Here is a 23,007-nt window from a genome sequence, read left to right as displayed (position 1 = left end):
TTACAAATTATCTGTAAAATCAGTCCATAATGTGAAGCACTTGCTGTCTCTATCTTCATTTCAAGGTTGCCAAATCCATGATAAAAATGACAATGTAAAGTCTCTCCATTTAGCCTTTAAAAGGTTAAAACAAATAAATAAAAAGAGTTTTTACCACTGGATGTGTATGGACATATTTTCCCGTTTAATTGCTTAATTTAGTGTTCTGTTTCCAAAATAAGCTTTTAAAGACTCATTTTTTGTTTGTGTGCAAGAAACAAATACTATTTATTAACACATCTAGAATGTTTGTTTCATTCAAATTATAAATAACTGGCAACCCTGTTAATATTTTCCAGAGACTCCAGCAAGACTCATATTCCTCTTTTTCAACTTCTGCATGTTCTCCACTTGCGCGCTATTCCCTGATTTCCTTTCCAGATTTGTGAGTGCTGATCTGTGTCATGGATTTACCTGTGTGGGTTAGCTGAGACTGTAGAATGCATGTACAGGACTGTGTCTGTAAGAAACTTATGTGATTTGCATTTAACAAGTCAGCTAGCAAAACAAAAGATGCTCCGATGTACTTAAATGTTTGAAGAAGAGTAAAACAAAAAAACATTTATTTGCATCTTGCTTTCCCTGGTAATCTTTGCAACAACACTGTGTCTTTATTTCTGTTCCAAGACACTTCAAGTGGATAGTATAGATCCTTTATAAGTACATACCTAAGTTTTTTCTAGGGCAGCTAGGAATGAATGTATAATTCCTAGAGTAATATTTAATGAATCTTCTGGCCAGAACTGAAACCATGTTTAATTGTTTAAAATCTTGGAAAATATAGTGCCTTCAGAAAGTTTTCAGAACCCTTCACTCTTTACGTGTTTTGTTATGTTGCAGCCTTGTGCTGAATCAATTAAGTTATTTTTTTCCAAAAACGACAAAGTGAAAGCAATATTTTAGAAATTTTTGCAAATGTATTAATCATAAAAAACTAAAATATGATATTGACAGAAGTATTCAGACCATTTACTTAGCACTTAGTTGAAACTCCTTTGGCAGAGATTACAGTCTTGAGTATTCTTGGGTTTGACGCCATAATTTTTGTATGCCTAGATTTTGGTATTTTCTGCCATTCTTCTCCATAGAGATGGAGACCACCAATGGACAGTTATTTTCAGGTCTCTTTAGAGATATTCCAATGGGTTCAAGTCTGCATTCTGGCTGAGCTACTCAAGAATATTCACAGAGTTGACTTTAAACCACTCCTATGTTGTCTTTGCTTTGTCCGTAGTGTCATTGGCCTATTGGAAGTTGAATCTTTAGCCCAGTCTATGATCCAGAGTTCTCTGGGACAGATTTTCTTTAAGGATTTTTCCATACTTTGATCTGTTAAGTTTTTTCTCAACCCTGCCTGGTCCCCCAGTCCCTGCTACTGGAAAAAAAAAAAAACACAGCATGATGCTGTCACCACTAGAATGGTATTGTGCAGGTGTAGAGTTTCCTCCAGATGTGACACTTAGAATTGAGGCCAAAAACTTCAATCTTGTTTCTCATAGTCTGGGAGTTCTTTAGGTTCCTTATTTGAAAGCTTGAGGCAGGCTTTCATATGTTGTCTGGCCATTCTGCCATAAAATCCAGATTGGTTGAGTGTTGCAGTAGTGGTTGAACTTCTGGAAGTTTATGCCACCTCCACATAGGCTCTCTGAAGCTCAGCCAGAATGACCATCGTGTTTTTGGTCACCCTCTCTTACTAAGAGACTTAGTCCCCGATTGCTCAGTATGACTTAGCAGCCAGCTCTAGGATGAGTCATGGCTGTATAAAACTTCATCCATTTAAGAATTATGGCAATCACTGTGCTCTTGGCAACATTCAGTGCTGTAGATTTTTTTTGTTCGTATGCTTCCCTAATTCTGTGCCTGAACAAAATCGTGTGTCTAAGATCTGCAGGCAATTTCTTCATCCTCGTGGCTTGGTATTTGCTGATACACACTGACAACTATTCAACCTTATATAAATAGGTGTGTGCCTTTCCTAATCACGTGTAAACAAGATGCAGAAACACCTCAATAATAAATGAATAAAATGCACCTGAGCCAAATATGAAGTGTAATAGTAAAGGGTCTGAATGGTTGTGTCAATAAAATATTTCATTTTTTTTATTTTAAATAAATTTGAAAAAAAATTCCTAAAATTCTGTTTTCACTTTTTCATTCTAAGGTGTTGACTGTTATTTTATGAGGGGAAAATTAACTTAAATGGTTTTACCACAAGGCTGCAACATAACAAACGGTGAAAAAAGTAAAGGGGCCTGAATACTTTCTGAAGGCACTTGTATGCTGCTTTGTGTTCCCTGCATTAATAAATGGAATGAGCAGACCTCACTAGTACAGCTGCTTAAGCCTAATCTTTTGGACTGTCATTAACTGCTTTCACTGCATTTTTATAACTTGTACATATTGTGTTATATTTTTATTAATTACTTCAGTATCCCATTTAGTATCAAAACCATTCATCCTGCTTTTCATCTTCTAGATTAAATTATTGGCACACATTAAAAACACACACATTTTTAAGGTCAGTGGGATAAATACAGTAAACACTGAGAATATGCTATTGATTCTGTAAAATAATATTGACTGCACTAATGCATACAATTGTCTGCTTATTGTTGAAAAATGGTAAATGTTCTTTTTTGTGATAAATATGATCTTCTGTTTATTCTGCATATTAGTTTATGCAAACCAACTGGCAATTATTAGGCTTCCACCTTGCAGTTATGTAAGTCTTCTGTATTACAAAACCAAATTAATTTGAAGTAGCACTTTGACTTCCAAGCCCATTCTGTCAAAATCTTTGAACTGAATATGGCATAGGAACTGAAGCCAGTATCGGGAGCATCGGACACAAGACAGGAGACAACATTGAACTATGCACCATCTGACTATAAGCTAGATGCATTGCATAAAAATTTAATATAAAATTTACCTAATAATACAATTAGAAAATTATGAAATTAGCTTTAATTTATGGCATTATTAAAAAATTGCCACATATTGTAACCATTCATACTGTGACTTTTTCCTCTGGGGCTGCTTTGGGGAAAACAGTCTTTCAAAAATAGTCTTCACCCAGTTATGTACCAGGGGATGAAGATATTGTAACGGTTTGTTCTGCATCTTCGCTCTCTGAGACTACTTCAACCATGTGGAACACAGTTTTTCAAACAGATTTTACAAAATGGAAAAAGGATATGGCCATGACCTGAAGACAACACAGTTGAGGCACCAAGATTTTACTGTGGCTAGGTGAGAGTTGTACTGATGAGAGACAAGAAGGCAGAGTTTACTTAAGCTTAAACTCATGTCAGTACTCCCTGAAAGTTACCAGTGTATACAGTATATATCTGCGCCCATTACACTCTTAATATGGTCATATACAAGGAAGAGCTAATTATGCATTAAAAAAGAAGTTAAGGAATGTAATTTTATATACAAATGTCCTATACTCAACTGGACCAAAAGTCTCAACAAATAAAAGAAAGACACAAGAAATCTGAACAGTGCAAAAAGTACTAAATAATGTGCTGCAAGCAGTACCACAACAGTCCTTACTAGTAGTACACATAATATTTATTAAGAAGTGTGGAATAGAAGGTGCCTAAAGATAAGCGTGGCTAAACAGGTAAAAAAAATCAATTCATTTTACTAGGAAATTACTTATAAAAGAGCTCTTGGATATAGACACATTGTTTTTATTTAACTGACAATTTTGCAAAAAACAGCATGTCACAGTAATACAATTGTTGTCATAATCCTGGATCACTGTACTGGTATAATATCCAGGGTTCAGTCTGATTTTTTTATCAAGGGTAGGCACTTCCTCCCCCTGACCCACAAATGCACATTAAAAAATAGATGTAAGGCTGGAAAATGTCATTGTAGTTTATATGACGTGCTTGGGTCCCTAAAGAAAGTAAATGAAGGATGTGCAAATGATAGCTTTAATGGTCCTGCATCTTGGCCACAAGATCACAATGCCTAATATGACTGACCACATGCCCTCCAGTCTAAATATACACATAGTCTGTTTTGCTATCATACACGAAAACATAAAATTAAAATAAAAAATTGTAAAACTTTCGACAGTTATGGCTGTGAAAAGGAAATTTGAAATACGACACACATTTATGACATACATTTTGTTTCCAAGGCCCATATAGTCTTTAAAGAGAACCTAACTATGTACATTTTGTAACTATGTCGCTAAGCAGTCTTATTTCTATAAGTCATGTCATATCAGTTATCAAATCACACATTTAATCTACTACATTGTTCTTTGCTTATAATGATGTACTGATAAAAATGGTCTCTCAGGAAAGTGTAAATTTGTCCTTTTGAAATTGTTCTAAAAATTTTCTTTCTGTACAGAATCATTTGAATCTCATTCTGGGGTTCCAGTAGCAACACCCAGGAGAATGGTTGCCATCTTTGATTATGACCCTCGGGAAAGCTCTCCAAATATTGATGTTGAGGTGCAGTTTTCTTCTTTTTCTACCAATCACCCTCTCATTTTACAATAACTCTTCAAACCTTACAATGTGTATTATTCTATTCAGGCTGAGTTGACTTTTAGTGCTGGTGATATAATTGAAGTCTTTGGAGAGATGGATGACGATGGATTCTTTTATGTAAGTACAGTTTCATTATGATTTCAATTAGTTTATTTAATAGGATGTCACTTTTGCAACTTAAATTCAGACTTTTATTTTAATAAATGTCTCAACGCATTTACAAAAAAAATGGTAGCTTTCAAACGTTATCTTCCTCTAGTTGAAGCTTTCCATTAAATAGACCATAAACCCATTAGTTTCACAACAGGCTGCTAGCTGTGGATCTCAAAGTAGATTGACACATAAAGACTGGACCAATTTCAACCAAGGTAACAACATGTCATTTTACTGTGGGAAGATAACACTGACTTCACAAACTTGAGGAGACCATACCAACTCCACACAGAAGAAACACCCAGGCAGCAACTGAACTATCATTTAAGTACTTTAGATTTAAGGATTTAAGTTATTTAGAGTCTCCGTGCTATGCTTTGGCCTGCATGCATTTTCTGTATACGTGAAGACTGGAAAAGGAAAAAATACAAAAATTAGAATATGTTAAATAATAACATTGTATACTGTAAGCAACTTTATAAAAATTATTATGAAAAAATTACAGCTCTATGATTTAATAAATCAGGGTCATAACCAGCAATGATCTAGTCCGCATCAAGCCTTAGAATGAAGAAAACCTAACCACTAGTATCAAACAACACATAACAGATGCAGCTTTCTTGATATTCATTCAACAGTAAATAAGTGCACCCTTTGATTCATTAGATTTATATACATGTAGTTCTCTTTCCTGTTACGTTTTGGTCAGTTACACATATCTTTCCATGCCAAAAATAGCTTGCTGTTTTGTGCAGCTCATAGAACAGCGGAAAACCTGACTACTCTTTCATTGAGTATAATGTAGTTCAGCTTGTTGTTGATAATCAGCCAATAGGTACTTAATATAGTCTGAGCTGCCCAAATGTTTACTCTTATTGCTCTTACCATGTCACAGTAGGCAAGAGTCCATATTCCATCCTAAACTGAGAACAGCATATCAATGATTTACGATTGTCAGGTAATGAAGAAGGATGACTTATTTTGAGTGAAGTTTCACTAGCACTACCTGTTCCTCAAATGTAGTGTCAGGCCTGCAGATCTGGTAATTAATGGCAGAGATTAACATGCCTTGAAATAGTTGCTCCATCTAAACATGCAAAAAGTTCAGCTCAATGTGTATAAACAGATTTTTGTCATTCTTACACATAGGGAAGTCTTAGTGGACTGCAAGGCTTGGTGCCATCAAACTTCCTACAGGCTATTCCAGAGAAGGAGGAAGTATCTGAAGTGATTTCAGAGGAAGGAAAGCCCCAGGAAGGTCTTCGTGAATCACAAGTTAGTATGGTGCTTAATTATTGTATGCTTTACAAATTATCTATTATAATCTAATCATTTTCATCACCTACAATGTATATATTTATAAAAAAGAACTAATTGGGAAAGTGGGAAAAGTGCAGTCAAACAGTTTGAAAACTGCATTAAAGTAGCCATAACTGAAAAAGGCAGCGCTTAACAGAAAAGGGAAAAACAGCATCATTGGCATAAGCTGAAAAGGATAAAGTGAAGGAACTGATAGTGAAAGGGAGGCACTGAGGAGCTTAAGCTGCAATGTAATGTCATTAACAACATTTTAAATAGAAGCAGGGGTCATGAGTGAAGATTTAGAAAAGGCACATTTAGAACAGGGAGAGCGAGAGAGAGCGAGACTTTACACTATGCGTTAGTGCAGTGTACAGTGAAACTATTTCCTTGGAAGAAAATGAGAAAATAAGATTAGAGTATCTTGCCACCTTATGTCACCTATGTTTTATTCTCTGAATTCGTGCTGCAGTGCCACCTTCTGCCTGTCATAAGTAGTAAGTAGATAGATAGATAGATAGATAGATAGATAGATAGATAGATAGATAGATAGATAGATAGATAGATAGATAGATAGATAGATAGATAGATAGATAGATAGATAGATAGATAGATACTTTATTAATCCCAATGGGAAATTCACATTCTTCAGCAGCAGCATACTGATACAATAAATAATAATTAAATTAAAGAATGATAATAATGCAGGTGAAAAACAGACAATAACTTTGTATAATGTTAAATGTTAACGTTTACCCCCCCCCGGGTGGAATTAAAGAGTCGCATAGTTTGGGGGAGGAACGATCTCCTCAATCTGTCAGTGGAGCAGGACAGTGACAGCAGTCTGTCGCTGAAGCTGCTCTTCTGTCTGGAGATGATACTATTAAGTGGATGCAGTGGATTCTCCATTTTTGATAGGAGCCTGCTGTGCGCCCTTCGCTCTGCCACAGATGTTAAACTGTCCAGCTCCATGCCAACAATAGAGCCTGCCTTCCTCACCAGTTTGTCCAGGCGTGAAGCGTATTTCCTCTTAATGCTGCCTCCCCAGCACACCACTGCGTAGAAGAGGACGCTCGCCACAACTGTCTGATAGAACATCTGCAGCATCTTATTGCAGATGTTGAAGGACGCCAGCCTTCTAAGGTAGTATAACCGGCTCTGTCCTTTCTTGCACAGCGTATCAGTATTGGCAGTCCAGTCTAATTTATCATCCAGCTGCACTCCCAGATATTTATAGGTCTGCACCATCTGCACACAGTCACCTTTGATGATCACTGGGTCTATGAGGGGTCTGGGCCTCCTAAAATCCACCACCAGCTCCTTGGTTTTGCTGGTGTTCAGGTGTAGGTGGTTTGAGTCGCACCATTTAACAAAGTCATTGATTAGGTCCCTATACTCCTCCTCCAGCCCATTCCTGATGCAGCCCACGATAGCAGTGTCATCAACGAACTTTTGCACATGGCAGGACTCCGAGTTGTATTGGAAGTCTGATGTATATAGGCTGAACAGGACCGGAGAAAGTACAGTCCCCTGTGGCGCTCCTGTGTTGCTGACCACAATGTCAGACGTGCAGTTCCCAAGACGCACATACTGAGGTCTGTCTTTAAGATAGTCCACGATCCATGCCACTAGGTATGAATCTAATCCCATCTCTGTCAGCTTGTCCCTAAGGAGCAGAGGTTGGATTGTGTTGAAGGCACTAGAGAAGTCTAGAAACATAATTCTTACAGCACCACTGCCTCTGTCCAAGTGAGAGAGGGATCGGTGTAGCATATAGATGATGGCATCCTCCGCTCCCACCTTCTCCTGATATGCAAACTGCAGAGGGTCAAGGGCGTGTTGAACCTGTGGCCTAAGGTGGTGAAGCAGCAGCCTCTCCATGGTCTTCATCACATATGATGTCAGAGCAACAGGCCGAAAGTCATTCAGCTCACTAGGACGTGATACCTTTGGGACTGGGGTGATACAAGATGTTTTCCAAAGCCTCGGGACTCTCCCCTGTTCCAGGATCAGGTTGAAGATGCGCTGTAGAGGACCCCCCCAGCTCCAGCGCACAGACCTTCAGCAGTCGTGGCGATACTCCATCTGGACCCGCTGCTTTGCTGGCACGAAGTCTCCTCAGCTCTCTGCTCACTTGCGCTGTTGTAATTATGGGTGGGGATGTCTCTCCTATGCTGGTATCAGCAGAAGGATGTGTGGAGGGTGCAATACACCGAGGTGAGAGTGAGAGTGGGTTAGTGTGGTCAAACCTGTTAAAGAAGTTGTTCATTTGGTTTGCTCTCTTCCCGTCTCTCTCGATGGTGGTACCCCTCTTCGAGCTGCAGCCAGTGATGATCTTCATGAAGTTCATTTTTTAGCTGTAAATTAAGATTTTTTATTTGCAAATATCTGTGTGTTGCTTTGCTACACAATTCTAAAATAGTCCTCCACTTTCAATATTTTCTGAAACCATGTAAGTCAGTGGTCCTCAACCTCAGTCCTGGGGACCACATGTGGCTACAAGATTTTGATCCAACCAGTTTCACAATCAGTGAGTCGTAGTAGCTCTCATTTTATTTATTTTGCTGCTGTATTTTTCTCATCTCTTATTCTGCATTCAAAAAAGTACAACAATGAGATTTTTTCATTTATTAGACTTTTTTTTTTGTTGGTTTCGTATTCGTTTGCATTTTTTTTTCTTTTTGGTGTAGTCTACTTGTAGTCTATTAATGACAATGAACAATGAGTAGAGCAAACATTTGGACAAACAACACTAAATGTTCAAATGCGGCAACTACTTCAGCATTAGCCCCACTATGGTGCTCATTGGTAGATAATGGATTAAATAATAAGAATGGCAGAACAAATTAAAATAAAATCATGACAATGGTGAAAACCAAGTTGAAATAAACTCCCAAAAAATTATCCATGTAAGGGAAAAGAACAAAAGTACCTGATACTACATGTCGTTTTAACTAGGACATCCTGGCATCATTTGTACAAGCAGATTTAAATTAGAAAATGAGATCATATGTAACATAACAGCAGTTTGTGAGGTTGAAGGACTATTTCTTTACAGATGTGAGCAACACTGAAGTACTGCAGGGAAGAGCTCTGTATCCGTTTCTCTTGATTCTGTACACATCAGACTATAAATATAACAACAGGTCAGGTCACTTGCAGAAATTTTCTGATGAAACTACATTTATGGGGTGTATTAATAAGGGGTCCTGCAGTGGGTTGGCACCCTGCCCAGGATTGTTTCCTGCCTTGTGCCCTGTGTTGGCTGGGATTGGCTCCAGCAGACCCCCGTGACCCTGTGTTCGGATTCAGCGGGTTGGAAAATGGATGGATGGATTAATAAGGGGTTGGGGTTACACAGAGTATAGACGTCTGGTGCATAGAAGTCAGGTGCAGAAAGAATTGTCTGCATTTTAACATCAGCAAAACCAAGGAACTGGTTATTGACTTGCGTCACACCGAAGAGCTTCTAATGTCCGGTCACTATTCAGGGAGTGGATGCAGAGGTGGTCCACTCCTACAAGTAATTGGGGGTCCACGTTAATGACAGGTTGGATTGGTCTCATAACACAGGCAAATGATGTAAGAAAGGGCAGAGCAGGCTCTTTTTTCTAATGTGACTGCACTCCTTTAATGTGGAAAGTGGCATCCTTCACATCTTCTACAACTCTGTGATGTCTAGTGTGATTTTTCTACACCTGTGGTGTGCTGGGCTGTTAACATCACTTTAAGAGAGGCCCACCGAATCAACAGATTAATTAAAAGAGCAAGATCAGTTATAGGGCACACTCTGGACCCTCTGGAGGTAATAGTGAAGGAGAGAATTAAAACAAAACTGAGTACCATTATGAACAATGCTGTACACCCTCTCTCTGACACACCAACACTGAGGACTTTTGCCTAATGAACCATTCAGCAGAAGTGTGTCAAGAAATGCTACTGGGGCTCCTTTATACTAACAGCATTATGCCTGAATAATGCCTCACTGGGACTGCCAAGTCTTTCTGTCTTTTTAACTTTCTTCCTTTTTAGTCATTTTGGTCTGTGTTCAGGCCACGGTGTGTATGTATATATATATATATATATATATATAAATAGATTATAATGTATCAGTTTAGTAAGCTTCTATAAAAAAGCCAAATTTCTTCATGGGTGCAAATAAAGTTCTATATATATAGTGTGTGTGTGTATGTATTTGTGTATTAACTTTATTATTATGTTCTCTGATAACAGTTTACATATAAGAAGTCTTATTTCTATGAACCCATGACTCTTAATAATTAACTATTTTGGGACTTTACATAAAACGTAATGGCAGAGGGATGTTACTAGAATTTACCATTTATCTGTATGCTGATTGGTGTAAGTGAAATGCTTCCTAGCTAATAAATATAAATTAACATTGCTGATTAAATGAAGCTATTCTTTAATCCCTTTAGTGCTGCAGTAGAGAGCCATGCTGACTCTTTTTTTTATCTTTTTTTAAGTATTTTCGACAACATGTAACATATACACATGCTTGTTACAGTCAAATAAAAATTTACCAGACTTAAGTTTTGTAAATTCAACATTGGCCCTAAAACACAGAAACTGGGAAATAACAGCTTGCTTTAATAGTCTTGAAATCCAATTAAAATCTTTCTCCACTGGGTTCATTTTAAAGTGTGTGTTCTTTTATTGCCTTTGCTTTATTTCATTATGTCATTTTACTCCTGTTTGTCCCCATTATAACAGAAACACAGGCGGAGCATGCGTTCCAGGCGTAAAGTGTAAGTGTGGTCAAATTATAAGGGAAATTTCCCCTTACACTTCCTGTTCCCCCTTAAGTGGTGTATTTGCATTAGCGTGTATTATCTCGGTCTTCTCAAGTTTAATTTTTAAAGCCTTTCCTGGTCTACTCAAGTTGGTGTCCCCGATTTCTGTCTTACATGTCATGTAACAAAAAGGGGCAAAAAATAAAAAAAATGTAATATAATTAACATTTCTTGTGGTGATATAACATTCAATTTTAGATAAAACATTTATGTATGTGTGTACTAGGGGAAAAAATCATCATAACCATTGTTTTTATTTGTAACATGAATTGTTCAAAAGTAACATGTTTCTTTTTAGACATTTGAGCTTTTATTGGTCCACACACATCCCAAACATGTAAAAGTTAGTTTACTTACTTTAGCCCTGTATGAGTGCAAATAGATATATGCTGTGTGATGGACTAACACCCAATACAGGCTAGTTCCTACTTTGTGCCAAATATTGCTGGGATGGCCTCCAGCAACTCATGACCCTGAACTGGATTAAGCAAGTTTGACAGTGGATAGTTGGGTAGATGGCCTTGCCTTTCTAACCCCACATATGTTTTCACCTGTTTAACACAATGGCATAATGTATATTTTTATCTAATGGCTTTTGGCTGTTACTGTCTTTTGAGTGTCCACCGATATTCAGAGATGCTTTACATCCTCCAACAAACCCCCTCCCCATATTTGCTGGTCTTTTCTGTTGTGTTTTTGTAAGGATTTTATTAATCCTCTACTGCAAACTACTAGTGTTTGTAACATGGAATGGCTTTAAAACAGAAAATTGAGTCAATGAATCTGAGATATGCAACCTAGCTTGGAATTCAACCCTTGCAGATCTCACTTCATTATTTCTGTTACCACCTAGAGGTTGTAGTTCATTAGATACAAGTAGTTTCAAAGGTAGCACATTCCCACTTCTCTCAAATTCTGGTGGGTCTCTATCTCTTTTTTGTTGTGTTTGCCAGCTCTGCTTCTCATTTCTTTCAGCCAGTTCTCCTCAGACGGACTGGATTTCTATAATTATATACTATATTTTGTAACAGCAGCAGCTTTGAAACTTTTCCTTTTTTATGTTTTTCCTTTCAGGTCATTTTGTAAATTTTTATTAAACCCCTTCAACTAAAAAGTCACATAATGATATTTTCCCATTTCTTTGTGGTCACTGTAATGGAATGTACTTTGCGCTTATGTTTTACACACATTTGCTTTTCTTCCTATGATCATCTTGTTCCTGCTAACTATTTGAAACAACCCTTCTCAATACATCATAACTTAGACATGATTCAGCTATTAAGAAGTTTAATATTGATTGGATTTTCTCCCCAGACACCATGATCTCCCTGTTAAAGTAAATGCTTCACTAGATTATTTCAGTACACTGCCCCAATACCACAGATTATATCCTTAATTCATGTGTCTGGTTGTTTTATTTGTATTTGATTTATAGATGATGTGCTTGTGAATGTGGCAGTGAAACCATTTTTTGTAATATGCAGGTAAGCCCTGATGCTTCAAAAGAGAAGAATGACTCGGCTGTATCCGAAGACATGCCGGCTTCCAATAAACAAAGTAATGCACTAGTGACACTGTCTGAGGATCTGGGATGTTCAGGTTTCACGACTGGTCATACATATCCACAGGCTCTGACACCAGACAGCCCAAGTAAAGATGAAAACTCTCTTCAAGGAAAAAAGAAAAAGGGCTTTTTTTCTAAAGGGAAAAAACTTTTCAAAAAGTTTGGTTCCAGTAAGAAGGACTAGCAAAGTACTTACATCATTCAACATGATTTATTTGGAAACTTGCTGGCACTTATTTCTTATATGTACCATGGAGGATCTTATACATAACATACAGAACATGAAGAAATGTTCTTGGTAAAAAAGCCATCATCTGGAAAAGATCACATATTTTTATTTAAGAAGAAGCAGGCCACAAGAAAGACTATACAAACTTTGTGATATTTTCAGAATAAATCTGAAATAAAAAGCCGATTTTTTGCCTTAGACGGGTGATACAATCATGGTGCACCTTGACATATCCTTTTCAGTATTTAAGAACTGAATTGCACACGTGGACAAATTTTCTTGGATTCAAATGTAATGCTGTAAGCATTATGTGTACTCATTAGGCTCTAGTCCTCATTCTCCAGTACTAGTAACAGTACGTTTTATAAAGCAAACGCAGGAATAAACGAGTCTAGCTGCATGGTCTACACTGTAAATTAAATGTAACGTTTTCCTTTTCTAGTTCTGTATTTATTTATGTATTTACTGTATATGCATGTGTATCTTGTTTAACCCACCCTTTGTGTTTCTTCATAGTCTGCTAAAACAGAGTTTTTATGCCAGTCTTTTGAACTTTACTCATGTAGAGTAGCAATCTTTCTCATGTACTGCATTTTATTATTTATTCATTTAAAATACCACCACAGTAGGTTGCATAGCAGTCAGGTATTCACATATGTACTGTTTCTGTTAAAACGTAACACTGAAGCCGTCTTGTTGGCCTTTATGACTTGTTCATATATGAATAGGATTAATTTATTGCAGTATTTTGTTAAAAAAACAAAAAAGAGGTGATTTTTATTGTACCATCCCTCTTGTCTTAAATGCCTATGAGTAAAAATGTGGCAGTTCTTTGACGTGAGTGAATGATTAAACCAGTGGTCTCAAACTCCAGTTCTGGAGGGTCAGAGTGGCTGCAGGATTTCCTTCTAACCCTTTTCTTAATTAGTGAGCTGTGTTTGCTGCTAGTTAACATCTTTGGAATTCATTTTAATTGACATGCTTTTGAACACTTAGACCCCTAAATTGTTTCTTTTTCCTTAATTAGCAGCAAAAAACAATAATGAGATACAAAATGAGCCAAAACAGGACTGGCAAACTGTGTCCGTTATATAATATCTGAAAATAAAGGAATATGAAGGTCTCAGGAAAGTTGATCTGCTCAGGTCCTCAAAACATTTTAACAGAAAAGAAAAAAATCAACAGTTACGGAAAGCACGAAAAAACGAGAGCAGCAAAAAGCCATGGAATTAAAGAACGGGTTTAATTAACAACAAGAATTGGCGCCTAATTAAGCAACTGGTTGGAGTTTGAGGCCCTGACTTAGTTGGGCTTCTGTTAGTTGACTCACCTCACATTTCATTTCTATTTGGGTGCCGTTTAAGGACAGAAATGAAGAAATTCAGGGGAACAAATCTTAAAAAAAAAAACAAGTTCATTAAAATGAAAGGAAAAGAAGTTAATTAGCAGCAAAAGCTGGTCACCAATTAAGAAAAGGGTTAGAATGAAAACCTGCAGCCACTCTGACCCTCCAGAACTGGAGTTTGAGACCACTGGATTAAACCATAGCTGGAAATTTATCTTTTTAACATAATAGCACTGAAGTGCACTAAAATACAAGCACAGGATTTTGTTATTGCAGTTTAAAGATGTTATTTTATCTTAAAGTCACCTAAAGTTATAAAGGGTTCAAAAAAGTACCCACAATAAACAGAAGTAAGGGACAAATAGGTGCACATACTAAATATAAAGTTAAACTGGATATTAGACTGGATAATATGCATCTGAGTGGAGCCCCAAACCCGTTACATCGCTGGACACCTTAGTGTGTGGAGTGGCTTATTCACACCAACACGTATCTGTGCAGAAGTGACCAAGTCATTTCAATTAAATTCTTGAAACATGATTATCTAAAGAGGTGTTCTTTATTAAAATATGCATACAGTTTGGAAAACCTTGTATTTGGCCCACATCTTATAATTTATTGTACAAAAATGATGATTAACTAAGAAAAGTGGATACAGTAATGTCTTATAACGTCTTAATTTAAAAGAAAAAACCTGGCTCCGCTGTTCAGAAGTACTTGCCGATATTTTATGGCCATGTGGGTGCCACTTTTGCTCCTGTCTTCAGAAGATATCTCTGTGGCACTCGGACTGTTGTGCAGATTGTCAAGGTCACCTGTGAGGTGTAGGACTCTGCTGTCGATTGTCGTCTGCAGTTCATGGCTGAGCTAGTTGCAGAACCACTGAGCAGTTGCTTTTATTTTCTACTTATCTGGTAGCTCTTAATCAGATATGATTTTGCATTATCACCTTAACTTGGGTTAAATACCATATGCTTACCGTTTGGACCTTTTAGACTACATTAAACATGGCCGCCCATTACATAATAAGACAAAAAAGTGATGGGTTTACCTGTGACAATACAGAGTTCTTAACCTGACCCATTAAAACTGACCGCTTACTACAATAAAGTTTATATGGGAGAGATGACTGAGCTGATCATCCCAATTTTAAATGTCATTGTCACAGAGTAATAACACTTAGGCACTAAACAGAAACTCCTGATTCTTATACTTCCAGCACCAAAGTAATCCGTCTGTCTTACAGTTTGCTTTTCTATTTCAGATTTGCAGACATCTGGAAGGTGCCCTGACATTTTCTGATAGGATGGCAGTCCATCATGGCACACAGTTATGCACACAGGCTGTTGAAATGTGCAAGGAAACGAAAAACAAACTACAAGAACCTGGTCTTGTGAACATCAGGGCTCACCAGTGCACAACTGGGCCGTCTTTATTAAAATCATTTTGCTGTGTTGTAAAATGTAAGATTACTGCACGGGTGTGAACTGTGATAGACTGGCACATCTTCCTGGGTTGGTTCTGATCTTGTCCCTGAATTTTCCTTGGAAACCTCCAGGTTCCTGCAACTCTGAAATAAACGTATGTGGCTTTGCAAAGACAGATGGATAGCTCGTACATTTTAAAATGATCTTGTGGTCCTTGGTAACTGGCATGCATCATTACAGTGTGTCCAGTGACTGAAGGATGATATCGTACTAATCGGGCAGTGGCTTAAATAACAACAAAAAAACCAAAAACAAATGAATTGTAATCTGTAACACAATTCGATGTTCTTCAGCTCAGAAAAAGTTTCCTTGTGAAACCGGTGGAAAAAAAAGAGCTATTACACTGTTTAATGTCAGTTTCTTACAGGTCCAAAGACCTTAAATATACTTAAAGAAGCAGTGATCTGGTAGTAGGAATGCTGGCTTCTGAGTTATGGTGGGCACACTGCCTCCTGCACTACAAGGGTCTACGCTGTAGGCTTCTACACTAATAGATCCCAATACCCAACAGGAGCTCCACATGAACGCACAGCCCTCTGTATGTGTCCTGTAACCCATGACGGGCCATGCCTACCCCGACGCCATGCATGCACTAACTTAAAATCACACGTCTTTAACAAGTTCCAGGCAGGACAGATGCCAAACTCTGGCTTTATGCAGCACCCAGGGCTCTCTACTAAAGGACCACAAGGTATAAATGGCTCAAACAAGGCCAGCAACAGACAAACTGAGCAACTTGGGTTGCTGTTGGTTTTCTGGCATTAGTCTTGCAGCACTGTTTACTTTTATTGTATTGATTGCATGCCTGTGTTTTAAAAAACAGATTTGCCTTATTTATACATGTGTATTTATTATGTCTATTTATTGGAATAATGTGGCTTTAAGTTTGCTTTTTCTCAGTTGTAGTTCTGCAAAGACTCTTGAGTTCCTGTAGGGGGCAGAGAAGCAGTGCAGAAGTCTGTTTGTATATAGCGTCTGTACGGTCGACCAGAGCGAGACAGGCAGCAGTGAAGGCTGTTCATTTTCATGCAGTATGTATGAACTATTTGACAAGTTTTTTTTTTTTTTTTTTTACGTGTATACTGAAGTTTTTATGACTGTTTTAAAACACTGGTGTAAATACAGCACTTTTATTCTCAAGAACGTTTTTTTTCTTTTTGCATGTTTAATGAAAGCTGCCGAGTGTTTGAGGGAAGGAGTGGACGTGACAGTGAGAGGCACTGGGGTGAAGGAGAAGCCCAGTGTCTTGGCTGTAAAAAACATTCTTTTTACCAAAATAAAGTATATTTTCACATAACTCTGTTCTGTTCTAGTTTATAATTCATTTGATATTCTGCCTTTATCTTAAAGTTGTACCTGCTACCCCAGAGCACCTTGGCCTGAGAATCGAAAGAAAGAAAGAAAGAAAGAAAGAAAGAAAGAAAGAAAGAAAGAAAGAAAGAAAGAAAGAAAGAAAGAAAGAAAGAAAGAAAGAAAGAAAGAAAGAAAGAAAGAAAGAAAGAAAGAAAGAAAGAAAGAAAGAAAGAAAGAAAGAAAGAATGGTCCAACACTTAAAAGTGAGTTACTGTGCCAACATGTAAAAATGGTATTTGTTTTTAAAAGGTCATTTCTCCCATCTACCATTTATGCTGACAGCCCATCCCAGTGCCTGCAGTGTTGAAGAAGGGATTCCCAAGCAGGCCTGTCACAAAAGATTTTTTCTCCAGCCAGAATTAAGAGTGCAGTTTGATCACAGAGCCCGAGGGGCACATCCATATGCAAAGGACCCATTAAGCATTTATCAATAGAAAAGCTAAAATAACTAAATTCTTTTGCACCATTCAGTAGCTACAGAGCCTGTAAGGTGTTTTCATATTCTATTACTATACAACATTCAGTCTCGGTGGATTTCATTTTGCATTTTTGACACTGATAAACAGAAAAAGACGCTTTTATGTCAAATTGAAAACGGACCACTGTAAAATGGTCTAAAATAATTACAAACATAAAACACAAAATCACTCCTTGTATTGAGTGATCACCCCTTTCAGGTGGCTGCTTCTTTGAGCGCCCTGACAGCCTGTTGTCTGTGTGCACAAGTCTCTGGCAGCATTGCCATTTTTGTGTCGCCTTTGCAAAAACTGTTGCAGCTCTGTCAGGTTGCACGAGGTCTGTGCGTGAATTGCCTTTTTGGGTTCTCACCTGGATTATGATCTACACCCTGACTCAACCACTCTGGGACATGAACGTTGTCTTTTTAAGCCATTCCTGCGTAGCTTTGGCTTTCTTCTTGTGGTCGTTGTCTTGCTGGAAAACAAATCTACCCAGGCGCTGGTTTCTTGCAGAATACTTCAGGTTTTCCTCCAGGATTTCCTTGAATTTTGCTGCATTCATTTTAAACCCACAATCCTTCCAGGGCCTGCGGCTGCAGAGAAGCATTTCCACAGCGGTGTGCTGCACCACCATGCTGCACAGAGGGGATGGTGTGTTTCTGATGATGTGCATTAACATGGATTTTAGTTTGATGGCCAGAAAGCTCAGAACCTTATGGTTAACTTTAAGGATTCCCATGTGCCCTTGTGGCAAACTCTAGCTGAGTTGTCATGTCTATTTTTTCTCTTTGTTAGTCACCCATTAAGATGTGACTGGTGAAGCACTCTTGCAACAGTTGTTGTCTGCTCAGTCTCTCCAGTCTGTAGCTTGTAACTCTTTCAGAGTTCTCACAGGTCTCTTGGTGGCCTCCCTCCACTAAGTTTTTTGTGAATGGCGAAATCTAGCAGATGTACATCTCTTTCCATTTCTTAATGGTTGATGTTACTGGACTCCAAAGGGATATTCAGTGACTTGGAGGTTTTCTTGTCTTCATCCCCTGACTTGTGCTCTTTCCAGTGTTGCCTGGAGTGTTCTGTTCAATTCATTTGGTTGGTTAGGTCACCATATTGACTCCTGACAAGCTAGCCCTTCCACATTCAGGTGCATTTACACTGCAGCTAACTGAGACCCCAGACAGTTGACCTCCAGCGAACTAATGATGTGACTTCTAAAACCAAATGGCTGCACCACTGATGATTTAGGTGGGTCACATTAAAGGTCAGCAGTCATTTTGTGTTTTAGATTTGTAATTGTTTAGTTTGTTTTGTAGAAATCTGTTTTCACTTTGACATTAAAGTCTTTTTCTGTTGTAAAAGTCAAATTAAATCCACTGTGATTCAATATTGTGCAACAATAAAATGTGAACGTTTCCAATGGGGTGAAGACCCATTACTCATTGGCATTAGATGGAAACTTCAGATGGCTGTGAGAATTTTTTTGGTGTCTTGATGCTAAAGACCTTAGAGGGTCTTCATAAAAAATACACAAGGCTGCTGCACTAGAATGGTGGGAAAGTAGAAAACAAAGTGGAGGTACACTAACTAGTATTCATTGGGTTAAATAAAGATCGTAAAATTACGGATTGCCTTTGTTCTTGAATCAACATTTATATTTTTTAAAGAGCCAATTTATATATTACAAATATATGCTATATAAATAAAATGTAATATTGTACACTTCAGTGGGTTAAGGAAACTGCTGGCGAGTGTAAAATGATGTGCAGTCACCTCCACCAGTGTAGTGTGTGACAGCAGAGACAGACGTCGCATACCCACACACGTCTACTTACTTGTGCTAATGTTGCTGTGATCAACTCGAGCCTTCTGTCTTCCTTGTCTCAAATATATGAATTCATCTGCACAATTCTCTCCCCAGAAAAACCCAGTATGTCACATCTATCAAGTTTTCGGCCAATTGAGAAAATGATGTCACCCTATAATTTGCACGTACAAAAGTTGTTTTTTTTCCACAAATCAACAACACCTGCCAATTAAATCACATGATCGTAATCCGACATTTTCATTGGTAGGCAGTCTTTCCTCGTTGGTCAGTGGAGTTGCTAGGTTTTTGTCTTGCGGTATGTAAAATTCTGTGTACATACCATTTTCTTCCATCATGCTATGACTGGAATGAAGAGCTATTTGGCCATCACCACTACCGCCTGGACAAACTGGTGAAGAAGGCAGGCTCTATTGTAGGCACGGAGCTGGACAGTTTGACATCCATGGCAGAGCGACGGGCACTCAGCAGGCTCCTGTCAATTATGGAGAATCCACTGCATCCACTAAACAGTGTCATCTCCAGACAGAGGAGCAGCTTCAGCGACAGACTGCTGTCACTGTCCTGCTCCACTGATAGACTGAGGAGATCGTTCCTCCCCCACACTATGCGACTCTTCAGTTCCACCCGGGGGGGGTAAACGTTAACATTATTCAAAGTTATTGTCTGTCTGTTATACCTGCATTGTTATCACTCTTTAATTTAATATTGTCTTTATCAGTATGCTTCTTCTGAAGTATCTGAATTTCCCCTTGGGATTAATTCAGCTATCTATCTATCTATCTATCTATCTATCTATCTATCTATCTATCTATCTATCTATCTATCTATCTATCTATCTATCTATCTATCTATCTATCTATCTATCTAATAATACCAGGAAAGACCTAGTAACTCCAAAAACTAAAAAAAACTCACATTTTGAAAAAAATGGCAGTTACGAGGTCTTTCCATTGCACGTGAGTGTGCATTGTGACTTCAATACGTATTGTCAGAGAGTCCTGGTGGACTTCAAAAGAGGTCATCAGGGAGAGCAGATACAAACACAGTGTTTCATGGGTGGGTCTCAGTCCCACACCTGCCCAACGTCTGTGCCGAGTTTGAATGTCTCTCCCCACATCTGTACCCTCATAGTCGTGCACGTTAGGTTGACTGGCCAGGCCTAAACTGGGCCGGTGAGGAAGTGGGAGTGCGTGAATGGACCGTGTGGCGATGCTTTGTGTTCAGTGCTGCGGGGTTTGTGAATTGGTGAATTCAAACCTTTGGGGATCACAGCTTTGACAACGTTTCTGAAAAGAGAGTCCCGAGGAGAGGCCCTGAATGTTTATGGCCGTGTACATACAGTACAGTGAAATTCTCACCTGCATGTGCTCTTAAATATGTTAGAAATAATATTGGAGCAACCCAGCTTACGGATTCAGCATCGATTTAGTCCATAATACAACTGACTGTCATGCTTTTGCCTAATGGCTACTTTTGGTCATTTTGGATTGTAGATTAATGGAGGATTAGAAATGTTACAGACTGCACTAAGGAAGAGCAAATTCATGATTTACTCAAACGTACTCACTGGTGGCACCCAACAAAACCAAGAACTGGAAGGTGTAGACGCGTTTGCCAAACTTCGGAGCAGCAGTCCGTTTCTTTAAATGGAGTCAAGGGCACAACTACTAAGCACTTTCTGCCATTTTTGTACAGCACTGAATATATTCACCTATTGACATTCTCTAATTCAGACTTAATTTCCTCATAAGTATTAGTACTTGTGTAATTCATTATTAGTATGCTTAACAGTTATGAGAAATGATCTTAGTATTGATAATAATCCCAGGAAATTTGGTGTATCTTTGGTTTTTGTTGATTAATCTCTGGAAAGTACCTTGAGGAGCATGTAAATGTTTGATAAGGTGCTATATAAATAAAGTTAATATTATTATTATTATTATTATTCGTGGTCTGGTTTGGCAGTCCTTCACAACTACCAGGAGGATATTTCTTACTTTGTCTGACGTGTTTAGAAACATAAGGACATATGAAAACTTTTCAAAAAGCCAGGCCATTCAGCTCTGATGAGCAAGTAACCAGCGTCATGGTGCCCATGTGAAGTGTACCCGTGTCGTCCAACTGCACCCGTTTTCTACATGAGAGCTCATTTTAAATTAACAGCTGCAATCCCCCCCGACTTATTCCCTTCATGGTTCTGAACACTTCAGTCATGTCGCCCCCCTCGGTTTTGTAGCTTGTCGCCTCACGTTCTCTTAACATTGATAAAGGCCAAAACTGCACCCAGTATTCCAGAAGAGGCTGCCCAGATGCAATCAAACCTACCGTTCTTCCATACAGAAGAGACCACTAAGACTTGTAGCTCCTTTTCAATGGTGGGGTGCATCACTCCAAAACGGCTACATCAAAATGTATGCAATAAATTTATGGTTTATGGTTCATACAGTTTAAAATCTTTCAGGCCTTTCAAAAGTTCCATTGAGTAACTGGGTTGTGTTGGGTGGGGTGGAGGTGCACGACCCAAGACCACCTTATCACACCAGAACAGCTCAGCCAATAGTAACAAGTGTGGCGTGTTGTTTGGGTTGTGCTCTGCTGCCAGTGAAGGCTGCACTCCATGTCGGTGATTCAATGGAAACAAAGTCCATGCTTTAATGAGTGAGCCACACAACAAGTTTACATCATTCAAAAACAGCGTTGTCTACTTTCACAGAATCTCGTTTCTCAGTCTTTAGCCATTCAATTTAAAATTTAACGTCTGTGGAGTTTCAAGCGTAATGAGAGGGCCAACGTCAAACAAATGCACATCACTCCGAAGCAGTGGAGTGAATGTTTTGCGCACGTATTACAGATAATCCAATGTAACCTGCTGAGCTCAAGGAGTTTATCTAAAGTTTCCTTGTGAACAGGGGTTCAAGAGTGGTGATCAGTGATTCAACAAGCCGTCCAGTTTATTATTGGGGGAATTACACATCTGTTTGAGAAACCAAGGATGTAGCGTTCGTGGCTGCAGCCCACTAAGGAGTTACTGCAATTGTGGGATCCAAACATCCACATAAAGGACACATTCTCGATTATTGAGAGCGGAGACATCGATAGGGAGGTGGGGTGGCTGATGGAATGGACACTAGCATTTCAGCCAGCAGTGACAAAAGGGTCTACTTTTACAAAAAACAGCCCAGAAATTGTTGCTTTTTGGTGTCCTGGTGTATAAAATCATCATATTTTGAAATGGTAGACTGCTTATGTTAAGTTTGAAATTTGCTCAAATAATAATAATCAATTAAAGAACTATTTTACACAGGACCTTTTAGCACCTTTAAGGCAGTATAACCACAGGGGCAATTTACACCGAAAGGGTCCTCCCTGACACATTCTTCATGTAGTGTAGTGTAACGCATCTGTTTTAGTCTGTTTACAATTTTATGGTAAAATGGATACACACAGGAAAAGGACAGCCGGACAATCAAATGTACGTAACGTCACATATCCCAGAATCCCATATGTGATTTCAGCCCAATGGCCCATCTGAATGACTGACAGAGAAGAACAACATTGGAGGTGACACCAGAAACCAAGACATGGCAGAATAGGATGAGCAAGTGCGGTAGAAGTAAGCCACCGTTAAATGGCAGATAACCTACAGATGTATGTATGGGCCCTCATGTGTCATGTCGTGTCACGGGGACATCCACACGTTTGGCAGGCCTGGTGACTGAGAGTCCCTATGTGGAGTCCTGAGGCGTCACTCTAATGTGTTTATGTGGCTGGGGTCCTATGTGGAATAGCATAGTGGCAGGCAGTCAGGCATCACTCATACATAGCTGTGTGAACAGGATCTCTGAGTGTGTGTGTGTGTGTGTGTGAGTGTTAATCTTAAGGTGTGAGAGCAGACCAACCTAGCAACGAACTTAGTAAGTCTCACAAGTT

At 38.6% G+C, this 23,007-nt stretch overlaps 1 protein-coding gene across 2 annotated transcripts in view; it reads left to right on the top strand.

Annotated features, from left to right (window-relative positions):
- The window catches only part of LOC114655773 (peripheral-type benzodiazepine receptor-associated protein 1), a 380,104-nt gene extending 363,363 nt beyond the window's left edge, over positions 1 to 16,741 (top strand). For both annotated transcript variants that reach the window (XM_051930810.1, XM_051930809.1), the window contains 4 exons: positions 4,411 to 4,514; positions 4,599 to 4,670; positions 5,856 to 5,981; positions 12,304 to 16,741. In XM_051930810.1, the coding sequence (XP_051786770.1) occupies positions 4,411 to 4,514; positions 4,599 to 4,670; positions 5,856 to 5,981; positions 12,304 to 12,567 (566 nt within the window). In that variant the 3' untranslated portion in view covers positions 12,568 to 16,741. The remainder of the gene's footprint in view (positions 1 to 4,410; positions 4,515 to 4,598; positions 4,671 to 5,855; positions 5,982 to 12,303) is intronic.
- Positions 16,742 to 23,007: the final 6,266 nt, after the last annotated feature.

Source organism: Erpetoichthys calabaricus, chromosome 8 (genome assembly GCF_900747795.2).
Source record: "Erpetoichthys calabaricus chromosome 8, fErpCal1.3, whole genome shotgun sequence".
Classification (NCBI taxonomy): Eukaryota; Metazoa; Chordata; class Cladistia; order Polypteriformes; family Polypteridae; genus Erpetoichthys; species Erpetoichthys calabaricus.
The sequence above is the reverse complement of the archived record's forward strand: the minus strand, read 5'-3'. Positions and strand labels throughout refer to the sequence as shown.